The following is a 22769-nucleotide window of genomic DNA, read 5'->3' on the forward strand; positions in this document are numbered from 1 at the left end:
GACGGTTCGGATGTCACAACCGGAGATATCTCCATGGTTACAAATGAAAAGACAGCGACACTTGAAAGGAGGACTGTTTTGGCAATCATTCCCTAGTGAGTTGGCTATGTGTAGTCTACAGTCATCCCTTTCCATATTGTAGTTTGCTTTTTACGGTCTCACGGTAGCTGGCACAGTTTTTTTAGATTCATATTGCAGTTTTCATTATATCGCACAATTTTGCGGTGTTTTCTACATGCACTGTGACTGCAGACTTGTGTAACAAATAAATGCTAGCCAGCAGGAAAGCGTGAATAACTACAAAATGTCCAAAGCATGGGATCATTTCACATTTTAAAAGCGAAGCTAAAGTGCAAACTGCTTTACACAACTGCACATCTACACGTCACTAATGTAAACGTTACCTCATTTAATATAGCCTAGCCACTATAGAACTATTTGACACAGCCGACGGTCTCCTTTCAGCTTTATTCAACAAACGGTAACGGGAAGAAAAAAAACTCCACATAAGTGCATTTATTCATGAGCTGCCAATGAGCACAACTTGCGCCACCTCTGCCAGGCCCCGCCTGTTAAAGCCCCACACAATCAAAGTCACACATATCACACTACTGTAGAATGTGAGGATGGTGACTCCTATGGACAAATACATTACCTGCACCTCACATGCATTTTTTTTTTTTATTACAAAGCTTTAAAATATATATTTAAAAAAATACTCATGCATGGTTACCAGTTTGCTGATTTGCACCACTTATGGGGGTATTTGGCAAAGGGACTTGTGTATAGTGATTTGGAAGTATAGGGAATAATGGAGTTATGGTTAGTTTAGAATCATTAACTCATTCCTTACTCCCAAAATGCTACAAATGAATTTTTAGTGGAGAACTATGTACAAACTATGAACTATGTACAAAATGTAGTGTGAGGGATTATCGGGGATGAGTGTGATTTTTTTTTCATTTGGTTGTCAGTAATAGGAAGAGTGCTAATGAAACAAACGACTTTTCCAATTGATTTGTGCACAGCGGCCTGATTGCACACATTGATGAGAACATATTGACACCACAATACATTGTCAAACACACGTGCACATATACACGCGAAATTTGGAGCCTGGAAACGGCTCCGGATTGACAATGACATGATTAGGAGTTCCATTAAAAAGTGAAAGTCATACACATTAATTCATTTGTTTAACAAAAACAATTTTGCTTGCATCTTGTGTCATATATTAATTACTTGATATGGTGAATTTGTCAGCTTTAATCGTTTAAATTATTTGTAAGATAAATAAATAATGGACAGTATGCACTGCTGTTGTACAGTAAATGCGTAAAACGACTGCTGCATGCTGGATTTTATTTAGCCGACCAACATAGTGCAGGAATTTTAGTTCCACTTAACTTAATCGGTCCGAAAATAATTATTCATTTATTACAAGAGCTGCTTGTTATACCGTAAAACGGTGAGTCCAGTTGGATGAGGAGTTTGCTGGCTCCTTGGAATTCCGCGCACATCATGCAGTATCCGTGGAAGAGGAGTGTGCACGCAAGGGATGGGGTTGAGGTGGGGTTTAGGAGGGGGGGCGGGGGTATCTGGCCCGCTCCAGTGAGTCCACTTGGCTCCTCCAGTTGGCTCGACGCGGACAACTGGTAGGGGCGGGGCTAGAGTGCTTCGATCCCGCAGCCGCGGACTACGTCGCGATCGTCGTCTCTTCATCAGCGGAAGCAGCATCCACCATCCACGACCTCCAGCATCCAAGGACGCCCGCCAAAGTACGACACGGCTCATCTCGCCTCAGCACGACACTGAGCCTCATCCTTCGGTAAGAGCGCGACGGCCTGTTATGGTTCATCTCTAGGGGGAAGGGGGGGGGGGGGGGGGGGACGAACGTCGCCCGTCGATCACGGTGCGTCCGAGGAGGCGGTAGAGGCCCCCGTCAGCCGGCTACCGGGCAGGGATACAGCTCGCTTCTTTGTGGCGTCCTATTTGCAAAACAGTCTGGTGGATTTATGCGCAGCGCCATCGTCGTACATAGCGTCGGATGCTCCGGCATCTTCCCCCCCTCAACCCCACGACGCGAAGCTGACATATATTTCTGTGCTCTGACGACATATTCTACTGAGGTTGTTCGTAGTGGAGCCCCGGTGATGCTGCTGATGTCTTCATGTGTGGAATCAATTCAGTTGCTCCTGGAAAAACACCAATGTCACCCAGGATTATGCTTCCCCAAAGTCGGGATGCATAGCTTGGTTATTTGCATGGTTAGCTTGGTTATTTTTCATGGTTTCAAATTAGCTTCATATTGGGAGCAAGTCAAGGGGCCTGTGAAGGAAAAAGCAGATGAAGGAAAATGATCATATTGCCATTTTGTAGGCACCACAAGTGTCAATGTGATTGGAAAAAAATTATTGGTATATATGTTAAAGCGCTTTCGTCAACTTCAATCTGACACACATGGACACAACATTAGGTACAGCCACACAATGCCTGCTGTTGTGTTCTTTGCCCACTTAAATGATAAATGAGCACGCCCGCCATCTCGTTCCATCTCATGTAACTCAATCGCCAAAGTCATCTTGACGGCACACACGAGCTACAACCTTCCACATTCCAATATGCAACATGAAGCAGTGCTAACGTGCTCAATTGTTTTGTTCTGGAGGATGCCTTCGTCAGAGTGACAAATAGGACAGCAGCATGCCCTGATTGACAATCATTGGGAATTTCCACTCGAAACGTAGCTGGATGAACGCCAGACACAGGACAGGAAGCCCGAGCCCAAGGGTGCCCTGAGAGACGGCTGGCATCGGCCCATATAAATCACAAAACGATCGCATTGACGCATCTAAAAACTTGTCTAAAAATTCCAGAGTACAGCGTATACTGGTCCATATCAGCAACACGCATTTTTTGCCTTTTGGGGTCGAGAAACACCCTTGCCGCAGGACTTAAGATTTATCGAGCCATTACAGCCATCCCTTTTCCAGCCAATTACAGGGCACTAAAATGATAATTGAAGATGACAAGGCCATCGTGACAGTCACATCAGTGACTTTAATAGTTTCCCATTTTATGGCCAGTCATCAGTTATCGCTGGGAGACTGGCACCCTTTTATTTTTTTGCATCGCCAAAATAGGCCTAAAATGGCAAATTGAAACCAAAATAGTGTGGCTACTCATTTTAGATGATCAAATTTCATGGTCCAAAGTCAAACTAGCTTGGGAGCTGAATTATTATTTTTTAAATTCCAGGATATATTTCCAGCTCACCACATGTCGCTGTCATGCTTTGCCTACACGCAATGACAAAAAGCACCAAAAATATTTTCGCGATTTGGTGGATATGTGGTTGAAATTTGTTATCAATTGTGTGAAAGAAAAAAAAATCCACGGGATAAGTTTGCAGTTCACAGTGGAGGCCAAAATGACCTTCAAAATGGCAGACTTCCTGTGTCTTTGCGGACATGACTTCTTGACTTATTTTTTTTACTCCAGTCATGATCAACATAACCAAATTTCATGTCGCAAAGTCAAAATGATTTTGGGGGATGAACTATAAAAGTTTTCATGAACTGAATCTTGAAACTGTGCCGCCATGCCCCGCCCACACACTGTGACGGCAGCTCAAGACTTTTCCAAATCTAGGCTCGCCAATCTGTTGAGTGCTTCAAATTTGACGTCTCTGTTTGAGTACAATGGCGGTGCCAGTGCAAAGTCCAACGTCAGTCCAAACATGGGGCCTCATCTTCTCCCTACAATGAGAAAGAAGTCCAAGGACTACATGAAACATCTCCAAAAAAGATGCGATTTGAAGATGCATGCTCTGGAAGTCAGGGTCCTTGCCTGCCATTGACACTTTTGCAAAGAAGACACCTTCACTCAAAAGTGCGGGACAGCAACGGAGCGGTGACCGGCACCCTCTCAATCGAAGAAGAAGAGAGAGCAAGCGCGAGAGAGCGTGAGGGAGAAGTTGAATGTGAGCTGATGCCTTTTGACAGTTTGGTATTTGGGATTGAAAGAGTGTATTAATCATGGAAGGGAGCGGGAAAATAGGCAAGCACAACATGAGGCTGCCCTTTCATAAACACATTTTGGTGAGCTGTCATCACACAACTCCAGTGCAAAAGTCCCTACAAAGAGTCCAAACTAAAAGATGTTTAGTGAATGAAAATGAGATAGGAGCTCATTATCTGATGCTCCATTGGTGGTTCTTTCCATTCTATCGTTAGCTTTCATTTTTTCAAGCTTTTATTGGTTTATGTAAACACGTGTCATTATTGATTGATAGTTGGTCAATCTCCAGGGAAATACTGTACTACCTGTATATATCATGTAGCGTTCAAAAGTTTGGGTGTTACTTAGAAATGTCCTTAATTTAAAAAATATATATTTTATAAGCGCATGTTTAGACTGTACTTTGGATATTTTAATGTTATCTTTATTGAAATTGAAAATTGTGCTCTTTTCCCGCCCCAAATACTGTATAAGCACAATTCTATTATTAGCATGACACTTTTCATTTGAGTTTGATGTAGGTTATCCAAAAATAGATTTGGGTCCATTTTAAAGTCAGATTAATAAAACCATCTGAAAGTGAGGACAGAGGAAGTTTCTGTAAGCCTCACAATTACAAAAGGGCAATCCATGTCTGTGTTTTGTATTGGCACTGGGACCCTTTTGGATGACATTTGGTTTGGAAGGATAATTCAGGACATAGTTTTGGCTTGAAGACAAACAATTTGATGATCAAGGATTGGATAATGAAAGGGCTCATAGCTCCAGAGCCACAATGCCCGGGGACACAATGGGGACGTGGAAAAAGAGGACATCACGAATGTTGGACACAGAAATGCGGACAGCATGCCATCTTATTTATCCCAAACTCAACGTCATGCGGCTGTTCTTTTTAGATTTTATTTATTCCACTCAGAAAAGCAATGCAAGCAGCAGTGGGATAATCCACCCATCCCCCCACACTATCCTCTCCTCACTTTGACCCTGGTTTGATAACAGGAGACATTTGGGCCCGCGGCGTTCAGCCTGCTTTGGCCTTAAACCAGGAAAATATGAATTGCCATCACCCAATCAGACTAAATTTAAGGAAAGGTGTTCTCAGGTAATAGATTATGACTTTGTCTATGTATAACATCTATATTTTCCTGCTTATTACGTGCCATAAACATGAATCCATATCATCCAAGCATGTGTGTTTTGCGTCAGGAAAGCAGCAAAGACTGGCGGAGGTAAGGCCGTCCGTTTATATGACACATGCCGCGTTAAAGTGCTCAGTGTGTGGAGACAAACGCGGGCTCTTACCTTACAGAGGGGACAATACACAAGACTTGGACCGGGGTGACGTCGGCGGAAGCGGCGTTCCGTGGATGAACAGGAAATCATTTAGCAAGTGGACGTCAATTGTTAAGTGTACACCGGGTCTTCATTCTATGATTTGTCTGCTTGGAAGCTACCAAAAATAAAACTAATCGAGTCCAGTGGAATAGTTTGTGACAATTGTGTTGGTTGTTATCTTCTAGCCTCAGGCACTGCTTGGTCACCATCACTTCTTGCCTCAGCTGTCACGTTCCCATGTTATTCCAAGTTTAGGGCTGCATGAGTGTTAGCAACAGCGTGGAGCCTTTGGATGGGCGCGGGGATCCGCCATGACGGTGTGTTCCTTCTCACTTTTGCTCCAGAGGTTTGGCGAGGCAAAATAAAAAAAATTGTGCGTTATTTGGCCTTTAACGTCGGAAAAAGAAGACGTGATGTCAAGTCACTAGTGATTAAGCTGAAGCACTGCTGGTCTTAGGGCCCAATTATGAATTTTCTTTCCCATAAGTCATATTTTGATATGTATTTTTCAAGTTACACTTATCCCATTTATCAGTGTGTTTACATGCGGTGAAGATCTGAAACAAGCTCCAAACTGTATACAATCACAAATAAATAATGCAATTATTAAACATAACAGTCTTTTGTTGATTTCATGCTTTTTGTTTGTAAATCTGGCCTATAAATCGTCAAACGTGGGCTTGAGAATTGGACCGGGTTTGCCTAGCATGTAAAATGCACACGGTGCCGGCTGCCACTGACCGTGATGTGGGCGACCTCATCAACATGTTTTCCTTGAACATCTTTCTTGCGCTTGCACTCTGTTCTCAGGCCTTCATTGGATCCTCCGCTTCCTCCTTTCCTGGAGAGAGGGACAGAGTGATTTATTGTCGTTGTCTTTGGACAATGGCCCACTCTAAAGCTCTCTCTGGTCTGTTGGGACAGTTGATTTACAAATCCGTGTGTAGCGTTTGCCCCATTGGCCCGCTGATCTAATTGTTCTGGTTGCCATGAACAAAAGTGGAATGCTTCAGGCAGGAAACCTTTTGAATCCCTCTCATGCTATTTCTTGTTGGCACATATTGGGAATACGTACTGTACATAACAAGTCTAACTTTGCCATGAACAATTGGATGTAAAGCTGCCAAGATTGTTTACCCAGTACAGACGCTCCCCACCTTACGAACGAGTTACGTTCCGGACGATCGTTCGTAAGGTGAATTTGTTCGTAAGTTGCTTCAGTGCTATATTTTGTATTATAATTTATGTTTAAAGCCTATATAAGTATATTGAAGGTTTATATAAGTATGTTTAAGGCTTGTACAAGTAACCTGCATTGGTTTGTACTGAAAAAAACTTTTAATAAAATGGAGAGAATACGTACAGTACTGTACTACGTATGTTAGAGAGAGAGAGCGAAAGACACACACAGAGTATGTATATGTACATAATAAGATAAATAAAATGAAGTTTAACTTACTTTTGGAAGATGTACTCGATGCTTAAGGAGATGATGGAGGAGGAGGAAGAGGAGGATTTTATATCATGAGAGATTCTTCGTCGTCGCTGGAATCGGCTTCAAAAGTTATTTCCTGCTTCATGGGGACCGGCGTTTCTTCCTCCTCCTCCTCGACACGTTGCTCAGCCTCCAATGAGCTCTCACAGCGCCAATCGTCGGTATTAGCGGCGGAAAGAAGCACTACGCGCAATGCAAAATCTAACTTACAGCATTTCTTTCCGAACATTTTTCGACATACTGTACGCGCAGACATGTTCGTATGTACCGTTGTTCGTAACTCGAATGTTCGTAAGTAGGGGAGCGTCTGTACACTTTTTACAAATGTGTCACGTGATGTATTTTAACCTCATTAAAAACATGTCTTTTAGCGATTGTCTGTTTTGTTTCTTTTTGTTGCACTGTTGTGAGCCTCTCCATTGGTCACCATTTCGGCTCCTCGCCTCATTTCGGTTTGATATGTTGAGCGACGGGAGAACGTTAAAATGCCGGGATGTAGTAGGGAATGCATCAGGTGTCGTCGTGAGTTGTTATTGCCGCCGCCGCCGCTCTGACACATTGAATCCAACGTAAGGCTTTTTCCTCCACTTTCTGTCTCATCAGTTGTTTCATGATGAAGATCGACAGCAACCTGAGCGCGCCGCAGCTGCCCGAGTCATTGTCCCAGGCCGGCCTTCAGTTCACCGTGGCCACCGAGGAGGACTTTGACGACATCATGGCCATGAGCCAGGACATCTACGGAGGCCTGGACTACCTGCCCACCAGATACAGCAGCTGGCTGCAGGAAACCAACCGCACAGTCATCCTGGCACGCAAACAGGGAAAAGTGGTACGTCGTACTAACCAGGCGGCTTTCCTCCAACAACTCATGTAAAACCCGACAGACTTGTGAACGCTTTTATCATCTTCCAGATCGCCCTGGAGTCGGTATGCGTGATCGACGAAGGTGACACCATGCTGGTGGAGGGCCTCCGCGTGGCCCCCCAGGAAAGGGGCAAGGGAGTGGCGGGAATCCTCCTGCGCTTTTGTGCCGAGCTGGTCAAGTCCAAATACCCTGAGGTGAAAGTCAGCCGCCTGACCCGCGACGATCAGCTGGGTCCCAAGGACTTCCAGAAGTATCGCATCATAACCAAGCAGGTACGGCGGTTGCCGATCCAAACGATGTCCATCCATCTTGGAGGCCAGCGTGGCTTTCCTCTCCGCAGGGCATCCTATTGGTGCGCTTCCGAGCCGAGGACCTCAAGTGTCGACTTTCGGACCTCTCACTGACGCCGGCGTCCGCCTCGTCCCCAAAGGCACCTCCCATACGTCTGGACCACGGCGCGGTCCGTCGGCTCTTTCTAACGAGCGACCTGATGCGGGGGGTTCTCCCGAACGCCACCATCATTCAAGACTGGCAGCCTTTCAAGCCCATGCCAGGTAACATGGCCATCCTGATGAAGAAGGATATCGACTGGATGGTGGACGATGCATCAAAGCCAAGCGTGGGAAGCCTGTGTACCTTCCCCTTTAGGGTCCCTATTGGAGAAAACTGGTACGCAGCTTTTCTAGGTATTGCCGGATAAACGCTATGGTTAAGCCCACTGACTACTGCTCTGTTTTCCGCCAGGTACTACCTGAACATCGACATGTTCGGCAACGACCTGGATCTGGTTCGCCAGCAGTTCTTGAGCCACCTTGAGCGCCACACAGCCACTTTGAAGGGTCACATCATGTGCCAGATGTTCCTGGCCCCGCCCCTGTGGAAGCCCATGGCTGACTTTTGCCGCCACGCCCTGAGCGTGGAGCTGGTGAAGGAATACACGGAGCAATGCGTGGTGGAGTCTGACGTCATGTAGTCAAGACGGACACGGGCAGATTGTGGTGTCAAGGACAAGGAAACCAAACCGACTAACTCTACTAGATAAACACCACTTAGTCTACGCCCATTCTTGTGGCGATAAGCAGTATTTAATGTTTTGTTTTTCAGGGCAAGTGGATGACAGCGCGGTTGTTGTTGTTTTTTCTCTTTTTTTGGTCATATTTCAGACACTCTCGTGCAACCCCATGAGCTCGCATTCATGTTGAGAGTCATGCATCGCACAGTACAGCGGAGGCCCGGATCACATCTCCAAATCAGTAGATCGGCTTACGAGTACAAACGCAACCCTGAAGGCACTTTAAATTCCCTTTCAAGAGAATCACAGCAACTACTAAGAGATCAAAATGACATTCATTACTAGCTGCTTAACTGCTCTTAATTGTAAATATATACTGTATACACAAGTTACTAATTCACTAGTTTTGACAATTGCAATTGAAAAAAAAGATGTGAAATGTGTTTTTGTTTGTAGGTGGCTCCTCTGACGCCAAACTAAATGCTTGAAAAGTGTGGTAGGATAAAGGATGATGTTGAAGTCACTAATACCTCATGGGGGTGGTTTCGCAAGCACCCTGACAACAATAATGGCATTTGGATGCTGAAGAATGATTGATTGTTATAGTTCAGCCTAATATTTCAAGTACTGTATAACATAAGACATAGTGTTAAAACACAACCCGTCAGTGGTCATAAGAATAGAAATACTTTCAATATTTTCCTTTTGATTTATTACCTTTGGTCAGAAAGTTTAAATGACTTAAGCCGCTAGACTGGTTTAGGACGACTTGTCAATGTCAAACAGAAGGTCTGCAGTCCACTCCATGCTTTTCGTTGCAATGTTCAAAGTGATATTTTTGGAGTATTTGAAGTCATACAAATGTATAAAAATTCACACTTATTCATTCAATCATTCAGGGAGGATCACAAGTTGAATTTGAGTTTTAACCAAAGATGTTCACAAATCATCTGAAGCGCTTACGCGAAGATTTAGAAACAACATCCAGGGTCACTCAATGTAGTATTTGAGGTGACCCCTGAGCCTGTTCTAAAGATAGCTCACCAGCGAGAAGACATTGTGATTTTCCTAGTAGGAATGTTGTAGAAGTCATCATTTGGTAAAATATAAGAACCTGCAGAGATTACTGAAGTGCTGCATATTGATCCGCTGTCTCCCTTTTAAATCATTGTTGATCATTTTTGTGAGCAAGTGCCATACTCATATAAAAATATTTTCTCAATCCTCTTAAATATGAAACACAGTAGAAAGATGTCACGTTGCATCCAAACAGCAAACACTGTGTACGTGTGTTTAACCAAGCCATTGCGTTGTCATGCACTTTAGTAGTCAGTGGCAATAACGTTGGGAGAAGCATCCTTACCTTCAACTTGTCATCAAACAGCAGTGCAGACGAGTCCTAAAAAAAAAAAACAAGATGAGGATTTTATCATGACTGATGCACATACATAAATGATACATTCTATTTTTGGAAGCACATTTTTAACAAGACCGTACTGTGTAACAGACTGACAATGTAAACTACAACCACTGTTTCGAACATAGTGATCATAGGATTGTGTATTGTGTGTACTTGTGTATTTTAGTGATGTGGATGACGCCTTTGAAAAGTGTCCGTTTGGGAGGGGTTGTGAGCATGAACAAATCGTCATTTCTCATTTAAGTGTTTGTAAAGGTGACTAATGTGTCTGTGTTTTCTTTAAACATGACATTCAACTCCTGATGTTATGATATGATAACATTTTCATGGCTCAACGCTGCTCACGTCAACCATCACTTTAGTTTGATAGAGTCATGTATTTTTGATAGACTAATGGACCTATATTTGGATTTTGGTTCACGTTCAAACTCCCTGTCTTGAAATAAACCCGGTCTGATCCTTTATAGTGTACAGCAAAGTTCAACTTTGTTTTGGTTTTTAAACCGTTATGACAATGAAGCTGTTAGTTTAGGCTTCAATGGCTGTGTGTGTTGATGACTGTTACATAATGTGACGGCTGCTCTTGGCTGCGTGTTTGTGTGTGTGTGTGTGTGTGTAGAGTGGGTCTATACACACACACACACACACACACACACAAAGGAATGCAGGAGAAGTGTGCTTTAGAGTGCAGCAGGAAAAAGAGACACAAAGAACAGGAACCATTTGCTAGCAACTGTGTGTTGTCCAAGAAGCAAAAAGAAAAGCCGGTGAAGAAGGAATAGCGTCAAAGTCCATGAGAGAAGCCAGAGAATCCGGAATAGTTTTGCTATTCTTTGCGTAGACAACTTGGTAAGTACGTGAACCGCTCACTGCTATTTTTTTTAGTAGGAGACTGATTACTTCTCCTAGATTCTCAGTCTGCAATATGATGTGCAATGTATGCAGAGGTGTTTTTATCCGTCACCCTTTGGAATAGCCAGCACGAGTGGGCATTAGTTAAAGTTAAGTTAAAGTACCACTGATTGTCACACCCACCTAAGTGGGGCGAAAATTCTTTCTCCGCATTTGACCTATCCCCTGAGGGAGCGGTGAGCAGCAGCAGGAGCCGCGCTCGGGAATCCCCCAATTTCAACCGTTAATGCTGAGTGTCAAGCAGGGAGGCAAAATTAGTCCCATTTTTATAGTCTTTGGCATGACCCGGCCAGGGATTGAACCCACAACCTCAGAGTCTCAGGGCGGACACTCTACCACTAGGCCGCTGAGCCGGTTGCCTTTGTCTCACCACAGTAGAGGAAGAGATCGAGTTCCAAGTGCGACTTCTCCATAACTTCCAGTCTACTAAAAAGCGTCTTGGTTACGTTGCCCTCAGATGGAAGTCTACATTGTAACCGTGGCAACAGGTACGAAGGCGTACGCGGGCACCAACAACTACATCTACGTGACTCTGGTGGGGGAGAATGGTGAAAGCGAGCGCACCCTCCTGGACAAGCATGGCTTGGACTTGTGTCGAGGAGCGGTGAGTGTGTAAGAGCGAGACAAATGTTGCGCAACAGAGACCGACATATTGCATCCATCAGGAGGATCGTTACAAGGTGGTCAGTCGTACGCCGCTGGGTTCACCGCTACTGGTCAGACTGGAGAAGCAGAGGTATTGGATGGAAGATAACTGGTTCTGTCGCTTCGTCACAGTGGAACCTCCAAACGGAGAGCAATTGCTCACATTCCCTTGTTACCGCTGGTTTGTTGGCGATGTCATGGTGGAGATACGAGAAGGAGCAGGTAGGAGCACGCAATGAGACAAGAGTCAGAGGACATTGTTGCTAACTCACTACACTCGCCATTCATCTTCTCCTCAGCCAAGATACAAAGCGATGACTCCTCAGCTCTACTGCGAGCCCACAGAAGGAAAGAACTTGAGGACAGACAGAAGATTTACAGGTCTCTCACATTGACAAACCACACACATCCATATTCACACACTAAGCGTTTTTTCTTTATCAGATGGATGACTTGGGCTCCGAGCATACCCCGATGTATCGACGCGCAAACGGAAAGCGATTTACCACAAGATGAACGCTTTGACAATGAGAAGAGGAGTGACTTTGAATATGCTTTACAATTTGCGTGAGTGAGATTATGATTAAGGTCAACGAGGCAACAGTGATGACAAGAAGTAATGCAAACACGCATACTTCTGTCATTTCAGCTTGTTGGAGTTATCATTGAAGAAACTTGCCATCAGCTTTGGAAAAACCTGGGATGACCTGGAAGATTTCAAACGAATCTTCTGGAAGTTGCGTAGCCCCATATCCGGTAGGATGGATCCTGAGAGGAAGTGCTTTACATTACAACATTACATTAGAGATGTTTTCATTCCTTGACCAAAGAGTACTGCATGGCGCACTGGAAGGAAGATTGCTTCTTTGGTTACCAGTGTTTGAATGGCTCCAACCCGAGAATGATCCGAATGTGCAAGACGCTACCAGTGAACTTCCCAGTCACGGCTTCCATGGTGCAGAGCTCATTCCCGGCCAGAACCAACCTCGATAAAGAACTCAAGGTCCTCCCCACCCGTCGTGTCATCCTTCTGCTGTTTGTGGAGTTGATACCATTGTCTCTCGGTCAATTCACGATCTGCTCGTCCTGTCCAGGCAGGGAATATCTTTTTGTTAGATTACGTCATCATGGACGGGATTCCAAGCAACACAATCAAGGGTCAACCGCAATACATTGCGGCTCCGCTCTGCCTCCTCTACCAACATCCAGATCACGGTCTTATGCCTATTGCCATTCAGGTAGGAAGCAGTCATGCTTGTCCATTAAAATACTGAAGGAAAAGTGAAGCCTGGGATGCATTTCAGTTTCAAAAATCTACCAATCGCATCCCCAGCTGGGGCAGATACCTGGCTTGGACACGCCAATTTTCCTACCCAAAGACCCGTCTCTTGCCTGGCTGCTGGCAAAGATGTGGGTGCGCCATTCTGAGTTCCAGGTGTTCCAGGTACTCTCCCACCTGCTCAGGACTCATCTGGTGGTGGAGGTGTTCTTTGTGGCCACACTAAGACAGCTGCCAGCTGTACATCCTGTTTATAAGGTCAGTGACCAGGGAAGTAAAATATGCAAATAAAGATTGAATTAGACATTGAATGAAACATCATTTGGGTTAATTTACAGATTTATTGGTTATTTCTATATTATTCTATATTGATACACATGCACTTCAGCTCCTGGCCCCCCATCAGCGCTACACACTGGAGATTAACTGTAGGGGGCGCAATCAGCTCATCTCTGCAGATGGCATCTTTAAACGGGTGAGCCCAAACAGTCCATGTGACTTGAGTGAATTGACAGTGACAACAGAGGATGCTTGTAGGTTGTGTCTACAGGTGGTGACGGTCTGCTCATTCTGGCCCAGAGAGAGTACAAAGATCTCACCTACCGCTCACTTCAACCCTGCCTGGATTTCACCGATCGAGGAGTTTCTCAGCTGCCAAACTATTTCTACAGAGAACATGGCCTTATGCTCTGGGAGGCCATACACAGGTATACATCGAGTTCTTGCTTCCTACACTACGATAACGCCGCCGACTGTATCCTGTTTTCCCCATTAGATTTGTATCAGGGATGGTGAGCTTGTACTATCAGTCGGACAAAGATGTTCATCAGGACGCTGAGCTCCAGGCCTGGATTAGAGACGTAACACAAGAGGGTTTTGCAGAGCTCCCCAATTTTGGTCAGTTATCCACCTGTCTCACACTCACAACACACAAACTGCCTTTTCTCAAACACTCCCATTCAGAGCCTGTCTGTGTGAAAGGTATCAATAACGGATGGATAGTTGAGTGAGCCTGCAAATGTTCTAGATTTTGAGGTAGTTATCAGAGGCATAAGAGAGCAGAACGAGAATTTTGCATCGTGCCAACTCCAAAATGTCGCGCTTAGGTGTGCTTTGAAAAAGGGAACACAAATACATTTTGGCCCGACTGGATGGAAGGCACTTCCCTGACGCACACATTTTCTGGAAATGCTGTGTGAAAGGGGCTTTGAATGTGTTAAGATTTTTGACTGTATTACAGGGCTGCCGAGTGAGCTCCGTAGCAAAGGGGAACTCTCCACCTTGCTTGCAGTCATCATTTTCATCAGCACAGTTCAGCATGCTGCTTCAAACAACGGGCAGGTACGTAGCAGTACACATAAATACATGGTAGGGTAGTTGCAGAGGTGTTCAGGTAGCCTGGTATTGATTGCTGTTTGTTGTAGTTTGACTGGTGTGCGTGGGTACCCAACACCCCTTGCACCATGAGACAGCCGCCACCAACAGACAAGGACGCTGTAACCATAGAAGAGATCATGGCCACCCTTCCCGATGTCAGTCAGTCATGTGTGCAGATGGCCATCACCTGGCACCTGGGACGAGCACAACCAGACGCAGTATGCTGTCCATGCTTGTTGGGAAGTTGGGACAAGTTTTTCCCTCTTGATCGCTCACTTGACCTATCTTGTGCCTTAGATTCATTTGGGCCACTACACAGAGGAGCACTTCACTGAGGGACGAGCTAAGGAGCTAATTGGTACATTTACAAAAGACCTCAAAGAGATTGAAGACTACATCCTGAGTCAGAATGAAGGGCGGGAGCTTCCGTATCTTTTCCTCCTTCCCAGTCGTGTAGAAAACAGCATCACCATATAGAAAAACTGACAAGCATGATTTCTGTAGACCACATTGAAAAACAACAACATTGCTTTACCACACATTTTATGCAAAGAAATAAATATGATTAGTAGTAGGAGCCTACTCTCTCCCTGTAAATGAGTGATCAGTATCCAGTATGCGAGGAGTTCCAGTGGTGATGATGTTGAGTCTTAATCAGTTCCTGCCCCTCAATTAGTGTTCTTCTGCCTCTCGTAGCCAACAACTCTGGACCTCTTGCCCTACTTCCACATTGATGTGACTTTTTTCAAGATGGACCTGATAGCAGGCTCTGTGGGTTTGCCGTCTAAGGAGATGCTGTCAGAGGCACAAGGCCCACAATGGCCTTCCAAAAGACCTGGCAGAATCTTCCTGGCACGCCTCATTTTCCACCTCTTCCACAGTGACTTCCTCTTGGAATCGAGTCCCTCCGGCGGCATCCCTCTAAGATCGGAGTCTGATAATTGCTTCCTGGTTATTCCATCATCTAATAACTGGTAGCTCGTCAAAGAAATGATTGAAGTGGACTCGCTCCCCAGTGAATCTTGCGGACCAACCGATGAAGTGTCAATCTCCTGTTTTGTGGAATTGTCAGCCAGATCGCATGACATGTTAGTGCTGTGCAACGATTCTGTCGAGCTTCTTTCAGGGACATAGACACGGACAGCCTCGCAGAGGCCCTGTCTCAGAGAGTTTTCTAATTTTTTGGAAAACTCCTCTCTGAAAATGTTCTCAAAAATACTGTAGATGTTGTGCTCAGGTCTGTCTTCCTCCGACAGGAGTGTATTTACCTCACTGGCCTGCTCTTCATCTGTCTCTGTGACTCTCAGTTTACTCCCCAGAATTGACAAGAAACAGCTAGAATTGCAGGACCGTTTTTGTTGTTCTGAGATACTTGGAGTAAAATGTTCTGATTTTGCCTGCTCGGGAAAAGCTGAAGCAGCAGAGGTGGGATCCCACGATTTTGCCATCCTGGTGTCCAAAAATGGAGTGGAGGTCACAGAAATGGATTCCGCCTCAAAAAAGCAGAACTCCTCCACTGCCACATCATTCAAGACATCTGCAGGTTTCTTAACTGTGTCGTCCACAATGACGCTTGAAAGAGCCTCTGAGGAACCAACGAGCTCAACAACATCTAATGCACCTGAAAGCGTGGAGATTGAGTCCACCTCGGTTGTGCTCGCTTTCTCCTCTTCATCATCCCCCACCCTGTTCTTTTTATTGCCATCTTCTTTGTCAAAAATATTTTGACGTCCAGTTCTGCCAGCATTTTTGTCATGCTTCCCTTTGCCCCGCTTGCCCTTCTTCCTGCCAGAGCGATACTTCAACATGGATCTCACTTTTCTAGCAATGGATTTGCCAGCTGTTTTTGTAACCTTGCTGGCAGAATCGATGGTATTTACAACAGGCTGTATCACTTGGCAGATTATATTTTTTGCCTTCTCAATGATGGGAGAAGACACGACAGGAGACGGAACTGGGGAGACGCCCAAAAGTCTGGAGGAGGACCGAGACTCAACTGCAGAGCTAACTTTTGTGGCCTCTTCTTCAGAGGATTCTGCATTTGACATTTTCTCATCTGCGCTGTCGCCTAATGTGTTTAGCTTATCGCAACATAATGATGAAATCCGAGGGGTGCGAGGGGTCCGTGGGGTCCGTGGAGTCCGTGGGGTGCCGGGCTGCAGAGCCACATCGCTTAGAATGTTTTTTGTCTTCCCGAGGGTGGAGGTGGAAGTGGCAGGAGTAGGAGCAGATGAAGAATTTGTCTCCCCAGTCTCCTCCAATATGGGGGACAGCCTGGGGGTCAATTGGATCTCAAATTGCAAATTGCAGAGTTCCTCCATGACAGCCTCGTTGAACATCGCCGGGGGAACACGATTGTCATCTTTCCTGACACTCCTGCTCTTATTTGCAGGAGAAGAGGAAGCAGATGAACGGCCCTCCAAAGCTTGCTGCATTGCTCCGTCATCCGACTCATTCGCCGTCTTCATTTCTTGGTCGTCTCGATCATTCCGCGTTAACATTTTGGCTACAGCTTTTGTAACTTTGGTGGCAGAGTCGATTGTGTCGACAACGGGCTGCATCACGTGGCTGAGCATATTCATGGCCTTTCCAATAATAGGAGATGACAGAGACGAGCCACCATCTTCCCTTGCCATATCTGCAGAGTCCGGTCTGAAGTACAAGCTCTCGAGATCTCTTGGGTGCTCAGCAGATGTGAGGCGCTCCGAGAAGAAATCCCTCAGGTATTGTTTAATTTTCTGCTGAGTGATGAGACCATATGACGACTCGTCGATGTAAGAGTGCGATGTGGAGCGCTCCTCCGCATCCCACAGGGCGATGAGCTGCCTCATCTTGGCGATGTCCGCAATGCTCTTCTCAACGATGCTCTTGATGATGATGTTAATCTTGTCGTCCCTCTCCTTGGCCTTTTGGCTTGACGGCTCATTCTAGTGGAAAGACGGTTCTTCAATAAATGTTGTAACAGCACTGTGCACTTTTGTTTGTTACCTGGTTGACGTCAGAAACGGCCATTGAGTCGCCAAACATGCCCCGCTGGACGAAAAAGTCTTTGAGGCATTTCTGAGTGTTGAGAAGGTCAAGAATGCCAAATGGCGACGGGTGGAGAGTGCCATCACACATTTGGTTCTTCTCTGTGACTTTTCTCAGATGAGCTTTGTTGAAACTTGACGCCATCTTTGTGAACCTTGTTGTTCTTGCGTTCTTATCGATTTTCAGCGGGCAATCACAAACTTTTCTTTCGCCTCTTTGATCTGAGCCGTGCAAAGGACATCAGAAGCATGACATCACCACATTTTGTCACCGAAGCATGACATCAACACCTTTTTGTCATCATAGCGTGATGACTCATAAGGTTGACTCGGTCTGTTGAAATGCAAAGGCAGCATTTGAACACTAGCGCTCATGTTTTCGCCTAGAGGTCTATACACACATAAGCAGGATAGGATAAGGTCTGAGTTTCTTTCATCGGTTTTGCTGAGTATCAACACAATTGTACTAATTGCATTTTTGGTCTCCTGGTGTTAAGGGGGGTCTTGACTGATAACAATATACTGTACAGCGAATGACCCGTGGTAAAATGATCAACTCTACATGACGTCACGTGGTCACGTGACCAGTGGCAGTCGACTTGCCGCATGTTGCGTTTAAATGAAATCAGTAAAACAGGGTTCTACAGTTGAACCGCATACAGAGCGGTATTTCCTGCTACTGGCTGTCAAAAATTAAGAACGCCCCTTTTGATAGTGAACCGTCGCCGCTCTTTTGTTTTGTTTACTTATTACGCAACCTAAAAGCTACAGTAGTGAACGTGGTTACCACATTTCCGGGGTACAGTCAATGCATCGCATGTCTTCGGTTTCGTGGAGTTTTTGTTGTTTTTGTAATGTCAACTTTGCGAAGCTAAAAAGCTTTTGGATGACGATGCGGCCGTTTGTTCGGATGCCGGAGCTTTCGTAATCACGACACCAAAGCACACCCGACCGCCGGTAAACGCAAGCCGGTAGTTAGCTGCCAATGCTAGCGGGCCCCATTGTTGTTAGCATATTAGCTGCTGTTGAAGCCACCCGGCGTCCGTCAAACATGACTTCAGCTTCCACCAAAGTAAGTCTTTAAAAATGACTGCACAATACACAGTTTTGAAGAGCACACATTAAATTGTGGACTGAGATACCTGCAGTAGGTAAGCGGTGAATAAGAGTGAATCAGGTAGCCATGGCAACGGCGCTCACCCAACTCCTCATGCTGTCCAGGACGAACCAGGATGCATTTGTTTGTTTGTTATTGCACGCAGGTTGGAGAAATCTTCTCAGCAGCCGGCGCTGCTTTCAGCCGACTTGGAGAACTCACTATGCAGCTTCATCCCATGGCCGAGGCCAACCCCATCAGGTTTGTCCATCAATATGAACCAATGACGGAAGCGGCTTGAGTCCAGACTAGTTGCCTTCTTGTCACCAGCTCTCACGCCAAGAGCCCGGTCAAGCGGAAGTATGAAGACAACTCTCGGTGCGGCTCATCTGAGGGTATCCCGTCTAAGACCACAGCCACCAAGAAAGCCGCTGTGGCGTCGGCAGGAAAAGCCACTGCCACCACCGCCCAGCCTGGCATGCAGGCCAGCCAGCCAGCCGCCAAGAAGCGGAAGCCCGCAGGTGAGTTTGAGCACAAGCGTGACCACAAGTCTCAGAAACGAGCCAGTCGACCAAATTCATGTGCTCGTGTGTTCAGAAGTCACTCTGAGTGCCCTCAATGACTCGGATGTCAACAGTGACCTGGTGGACATTGAGGGACTGGGACGAGTTTCCCCGTCCAAAAAGCTCAACTTTGATCAAGGTGTTCAAATCCTACATGACACATTTGCATCTTCGCTTGAAGTCGATGATAAACACAAATCCAGAAACTGGACCTGAAGTGGTTATGATAGAAGTTTGTGTGTCCACAGATACGTTGAACCTGGACTCGAGCCTCATCATGAACTCCAGTGACCTTCCTCTGCTGTCACGCTGACAATCATATTACATAAATCACAATGCTTTCCTGATTTGACTTTCCAAATTATTCATGTGATCATCATTTAGCCCGTGAAATACGTTTTTAGACTTTCCTGAAACTTCCACATTTCCCCCAAGTGGCTTGAAAGGATAAACACTGTTGTTTTTTGTTTTTTAATAAAAGCTCAAAATATCATTGTTAAATTAATCATTTGTGCATTTAATGTCATTGAAATGTCAGGAATTATGTAAAACTTTTTTCTGCCTGAAGGTGCAACTTTCCAAGCTAGGTGAAAAACAAACATTTTAATTCCTTCTCAACGAAATAGACAATACACAGAGTTGTCAATCCGTCAGACCCGTGTCTTTATGTCTGTGTATATGTGTGCCCGACAGGAGCAGCACACGACACACTGGTAACACACATATATCAAGTACCAGAAATTATGTGCTGCTACGGCCCGACACACCAACAGCTGGAATGTGTATCCGTCATCTTGCGCATTCAAAACACACATTATGTTACCAACAAACTAAAACACAATCACTAAAGTAACCTGCAGCACGTGCCATCTTTTATTATTGAACGTACAGTGTTTTAGGACATTTGGGTTTTTTCATAAGGAACATACAAGGATGCAAGATTTTACTGCACACAGCCTGGAAAAGAGATAATGATGATGATGATGCAGACTAAAACCTTAAAAGCAGAAATGTACCCAAAATGCGGGGAAACTGGCGGCTTGGGCGAAGCGCACGGTGGCAGCGCATCAGGATTTGGAGTGATGACTGCAAAACATGATGTGCTGCTCGGGTGCACTCTGCCTCATCGATCATCATCAAACACAACCATTTCAATACACATAAAATATTTGAAAAGGGAATCTTTAACTGAGGTGAATTCAATGAATATTCAGCTGTAATTATGACTAGTCAAAACAAACTCAAGTTACAGATATTTACAGTTCTGTCACAGATATCTGTAATAGTAGACATCAGTTTGCAAATAAATTCTAGACGTGTAGTATCACATGAATGGAAAAGTTATGTGACAATTTGTCGCTAGGCAAAAATGACCTTGTAGATATCTGAAATGACAATTGCGGATCAGAAGAATGTATTTACCTGCATGTCAAATGTTATCTTTCATGAGGCCCGAGACTTCCAAATCATTTTTGTCGCAGGCCACATCGAAGTTCTGGTTTCCCTCGGAGGACCATTATGACTGTGAACCTGCATGAATGTATGATTGCCTCATATTACCTCATATGCACAACAAATTGATGGATAACTAGCTTCGAATCAAAAGCCAGTAAAAGTAAAATAAGCTTGATAACTAATTCTTGCAACATATCAACGTGATTAAAACTTGAGACAATTTGCAATTTTTGTATTTTAACAAGAAACATGAAGTTAACGCACTTGATTAGCTTTGGTGGACCTAATCTGGCCTGCGAGTTTGACACCCATGGACTTGTCAAATCAGAAAGATGGATACATTAAAGTAACATATGTATCAAGGTAACTGCTAAGTTAAATGTTAAGAAAGCTTGCTTGCCAGAGGGAAGGGGGGGGGGGGGGTGGGTGGTGGTTGGGGGGTATACCTTCTCACTTTCCACCTAGCGGCATCCTTGAAGCTCATTCAAATACATGACTACCAATTTCCTTCCCAAACTTTCTGAGCTAATTGGCAATTCCGAGCTTACGTCACAAGTCTTATTTGGCGTAGTACTGTCACTATCAAATATTTTTAGAATCAATTAATCTAATGATTATTCAATCGAATAATCTGATTCTTTTTAATTTTGCATTAAAGTGCACCGATATTACAAAAGCATTTTCCCCCTGACTACTGTTTATTAACCAGTGATTGGTGTTTATTTCGTACTTCGTATTCATATAGTGATTTAAAAAAAAAAAAAGAGGGGGGGGGGGGGGTTGACGTAGTGCTACCGGTTTGGTCATTGTTTTCCACAGTAAAAACAGATGTTTGCAAGTGTCTTATTTTGATTAAACACAGAAGATAGTCTTCCTTCATGAAGGACTACAGAAATCAGTGAACAATTACTGTTGATATGCTGAAATCAGAGGATATGGAAAAAAATTAAATAAAAAATGTCTCCAAACGATTACTTGATTATTAAAATAGTTGTCGATTAATTTGATAATTGATTACTTGTCAATTAATCAATTAATTTTGGCAGCTCTAATTTGGCGGTCATGGTGAGAGGAAGCTCTCCGCTCATTGAAAAGCAATGGACTTTGGATCGTTGTAATTTGATTTGTCAGTATTATTTACATTTTTCAAATGTGATAAAATGTCATTTGACTACTAAAACAATCTGCCTGGTTTGATGCTAGTCACGGGAAAAAGCAATACCACACACCATTTGTTTTCACTGTGTAAAAAAAATTGCGTTGCGGAAATATCAGAAATGCCCGGATGTTCGGAAATTCAAACAGAACGGTAGTTATTATAATATAATGCGGGGGTGGGAACACTCGGTCCTCGAGGGCCGGAGTCCTGCAGGTTTTTGGATGTTTCCCTTCTCCAACACAGCTGATATATGATCAACTCATCAGCAAGCTCCGCATGCGCCTGGTAACGATCCTGTTGATTGGAATCAGCTTGTGTTGAAAGATGGAAACCTCCAAAACCTGCAAGACCCCGGCCCTCGAGGACCGAGTGTGCCCACCCCTGATATAACGTGATGATTTTCACTTCCGCATTCGACAACGCAAAATGGAGGAACTCCTGGTTCTGGTGACTGTGCGTCTTATTAATCAAGTTACTACTTACGTAACTGTGTAATATTGCGTAAAAAAATACTCAATTATTTGAAAAGATTCAAATACAAATTTAAAAAAAGCCACGTATCCACACACAGACTTTATCAGCTTGTTTGGGGGCGTCAACTGAAGTTTTTGGCGACAAATGGACTCATCCTGACTCGTGTCCACATTGTCATGACAACAACCTAAATAGGACAAAACACGTATCTCACCTTGGGCAAGAGATCCCCGGTGCCTATACAAAGAGAGGAAATGGAAGTGGACTTTTGGAAGTTTGAAATTGTGTGTCCGTCCGTGGCCCATTTGAAAATCGCGCCGAATCTCGTTTGCCCGCTTCCTTTTTCACCACTCTCAAAAATAAAAAAATAAATAAAAATAAATCTCAGTGAGATGGCCACTTAGAAACTCTCTACTTGTAACAAAATGTGTCCACTCGACGCCACTAAACGCGGCGTGCTCATATATTTTTTATTTATTTTCGGCGTAATATTCGACTGGGCGTTTTGAGTTTTTGGTGTTCGCGGTGCATGACGGGAGATGGAGCTTCACAGTTGACGTTTGAATTTGGCGCCTCGGTGTCGCCCCCTGTCGCAGGAGCCCGCGTACGACAACCACTCAACTTTTTCCTACT

The 22769-nt window shown here is 44.6% G+C and overlaps 4 protein-coding genes and 1 long non-coding RNA gene across 7 annotated transcripts; 3 read left to right on the forward strand and 2 right to left on the reverse strand.

Annotated features, from left to right (window-relative positions):
• Positions 1-575: 575 nt before the first annotated feature.
• On the reverse strand, positions 576-22636 carry LOC144035575 (uncharacterized). 2 transcript variants are annotated; one of them, XR_013288462.1, is made up of 5 exons: positions 22351-22636; positions 20471-20578; positions 10091-10126; positions 5323-6196; positions 576-2195 (listed from the first exon to the last, which is right to left on the reverse strand). It is a non-coding gene; the product is annotated as an uncharacterized LOC144035575 (long non-coding RNA). The 2 variants fall into 2 exon arrangements; XR_013288463.1 differs by having other exon boundaries at positions 2181-2328.
• On the forward strand, positions 1610-10611 carry nat16 (N-acetyltransferase 16). The gene is made up of 5 exons (XM_077545343.1): positions 1610-1828; positions 7454-7679; positions 7763-7987; positions 8056-8384; positions 8460-10611. The coding sequence occupies exons 2-5, from the start codon at positions 7461-7463 to the stop codon at positions 8686-8688; spliced, it is 1002 nt and encodes a 333-aa protein (XP_077401469.1). The 5' UTR covers positions 1610-1828; positions 7454-7460; the 3' UTR covers positions 8689-10611.
• On the forward strand, positions 10803-14942 carry alox12 (arachidonate 12-lipoxygenase). 2 transcript variants are annotated; one of them, XM_077545330.1, is made up of 15 exons: positions 10803-10996; positions 11435-11663; positions 11725-11926; positions 12004-12085; positions 12149-12271; positions 12354-12460; positions 12535-12707; positions 12799-12942; positions 13038-13241; positions 13372-13458; positions 13521-13690; positions 13759-13880; positions 14224-14324; positions 14408-14578; positions 14658-14942. In XM_077545330.1, exons 2-15 carry the CDS (start codon positions 11517-11519, stop codon positions 14835-14837), a joined length of 2013 nt encoding a protein of 670 aa, XP_077401456.1. In that variant the 5' UTR covers positions 10803-10996; positions 11435-11516; the 3' UTR covers positions 14838-14942. The 2 variants fall into 2 exon arrangements, with proteins under 2 accessions (XP_077401456.1, XP_077401454.1); XM_077545328.1 differs by having other exon boundaries at positions 11517-11663.
• LOC144035559 (uncharacterized) lies at positions 14855-17561 on the reverse strand. The gene is made up of 2 exons (XM_077545326.1): positions 17349-17561; positions 14855-17287 (listed from the first exon to the last, which is right to left on the reverse strand). The coding sequence occupies exons 1-2, from the start codon at positions 17532-17534 to the stop codon at positions 15080-15082; spliced, it is 2394 nt and encodes a 797-aa protein (XP_077401452.1). The 5' UTR covers positions 17535-17561; the 3' UTR covers positions 14855-15079.
• LOC144035572 (BPTF-associated chromatin complex component 1-like) lies at positions 17842-19541 on the forward strand. The gene is made up of 5 exons (XM_077545348.1): positions 17842-18461; positions 18652-18746; positions 18816-19006; positions 19083-19187; positions 19297-19541. Exons 1-5 carry the CDS (start codon positions 18375-18377, stop codon positions 19359-19361), a joined length of 543 nt encoding a protein of 180 aa, XP_077401474.1. The 5' UTR covers positions 17842-18374; the 3' UTR covers positions 19362-19541.
• Positions 22637-22769: the final 133 nt, after the last annotated feature.

This window comes from Vanacampus margaritifer, chromosome 15, assembly GCF_051991255.1.
Source record: "Vanacampus margaritifer isolate UIUO_Vmar chromosome 15, RoL_Vmar_1.0, whole genome shotgun sequence".
Classification (NCBI taxonomy): Eukaryota; Metazoa; Chordata; class Actinopteri; order Syngnathiformes; family Syngnathidae; genus Vanacampus; species Vanacampus margaritifer.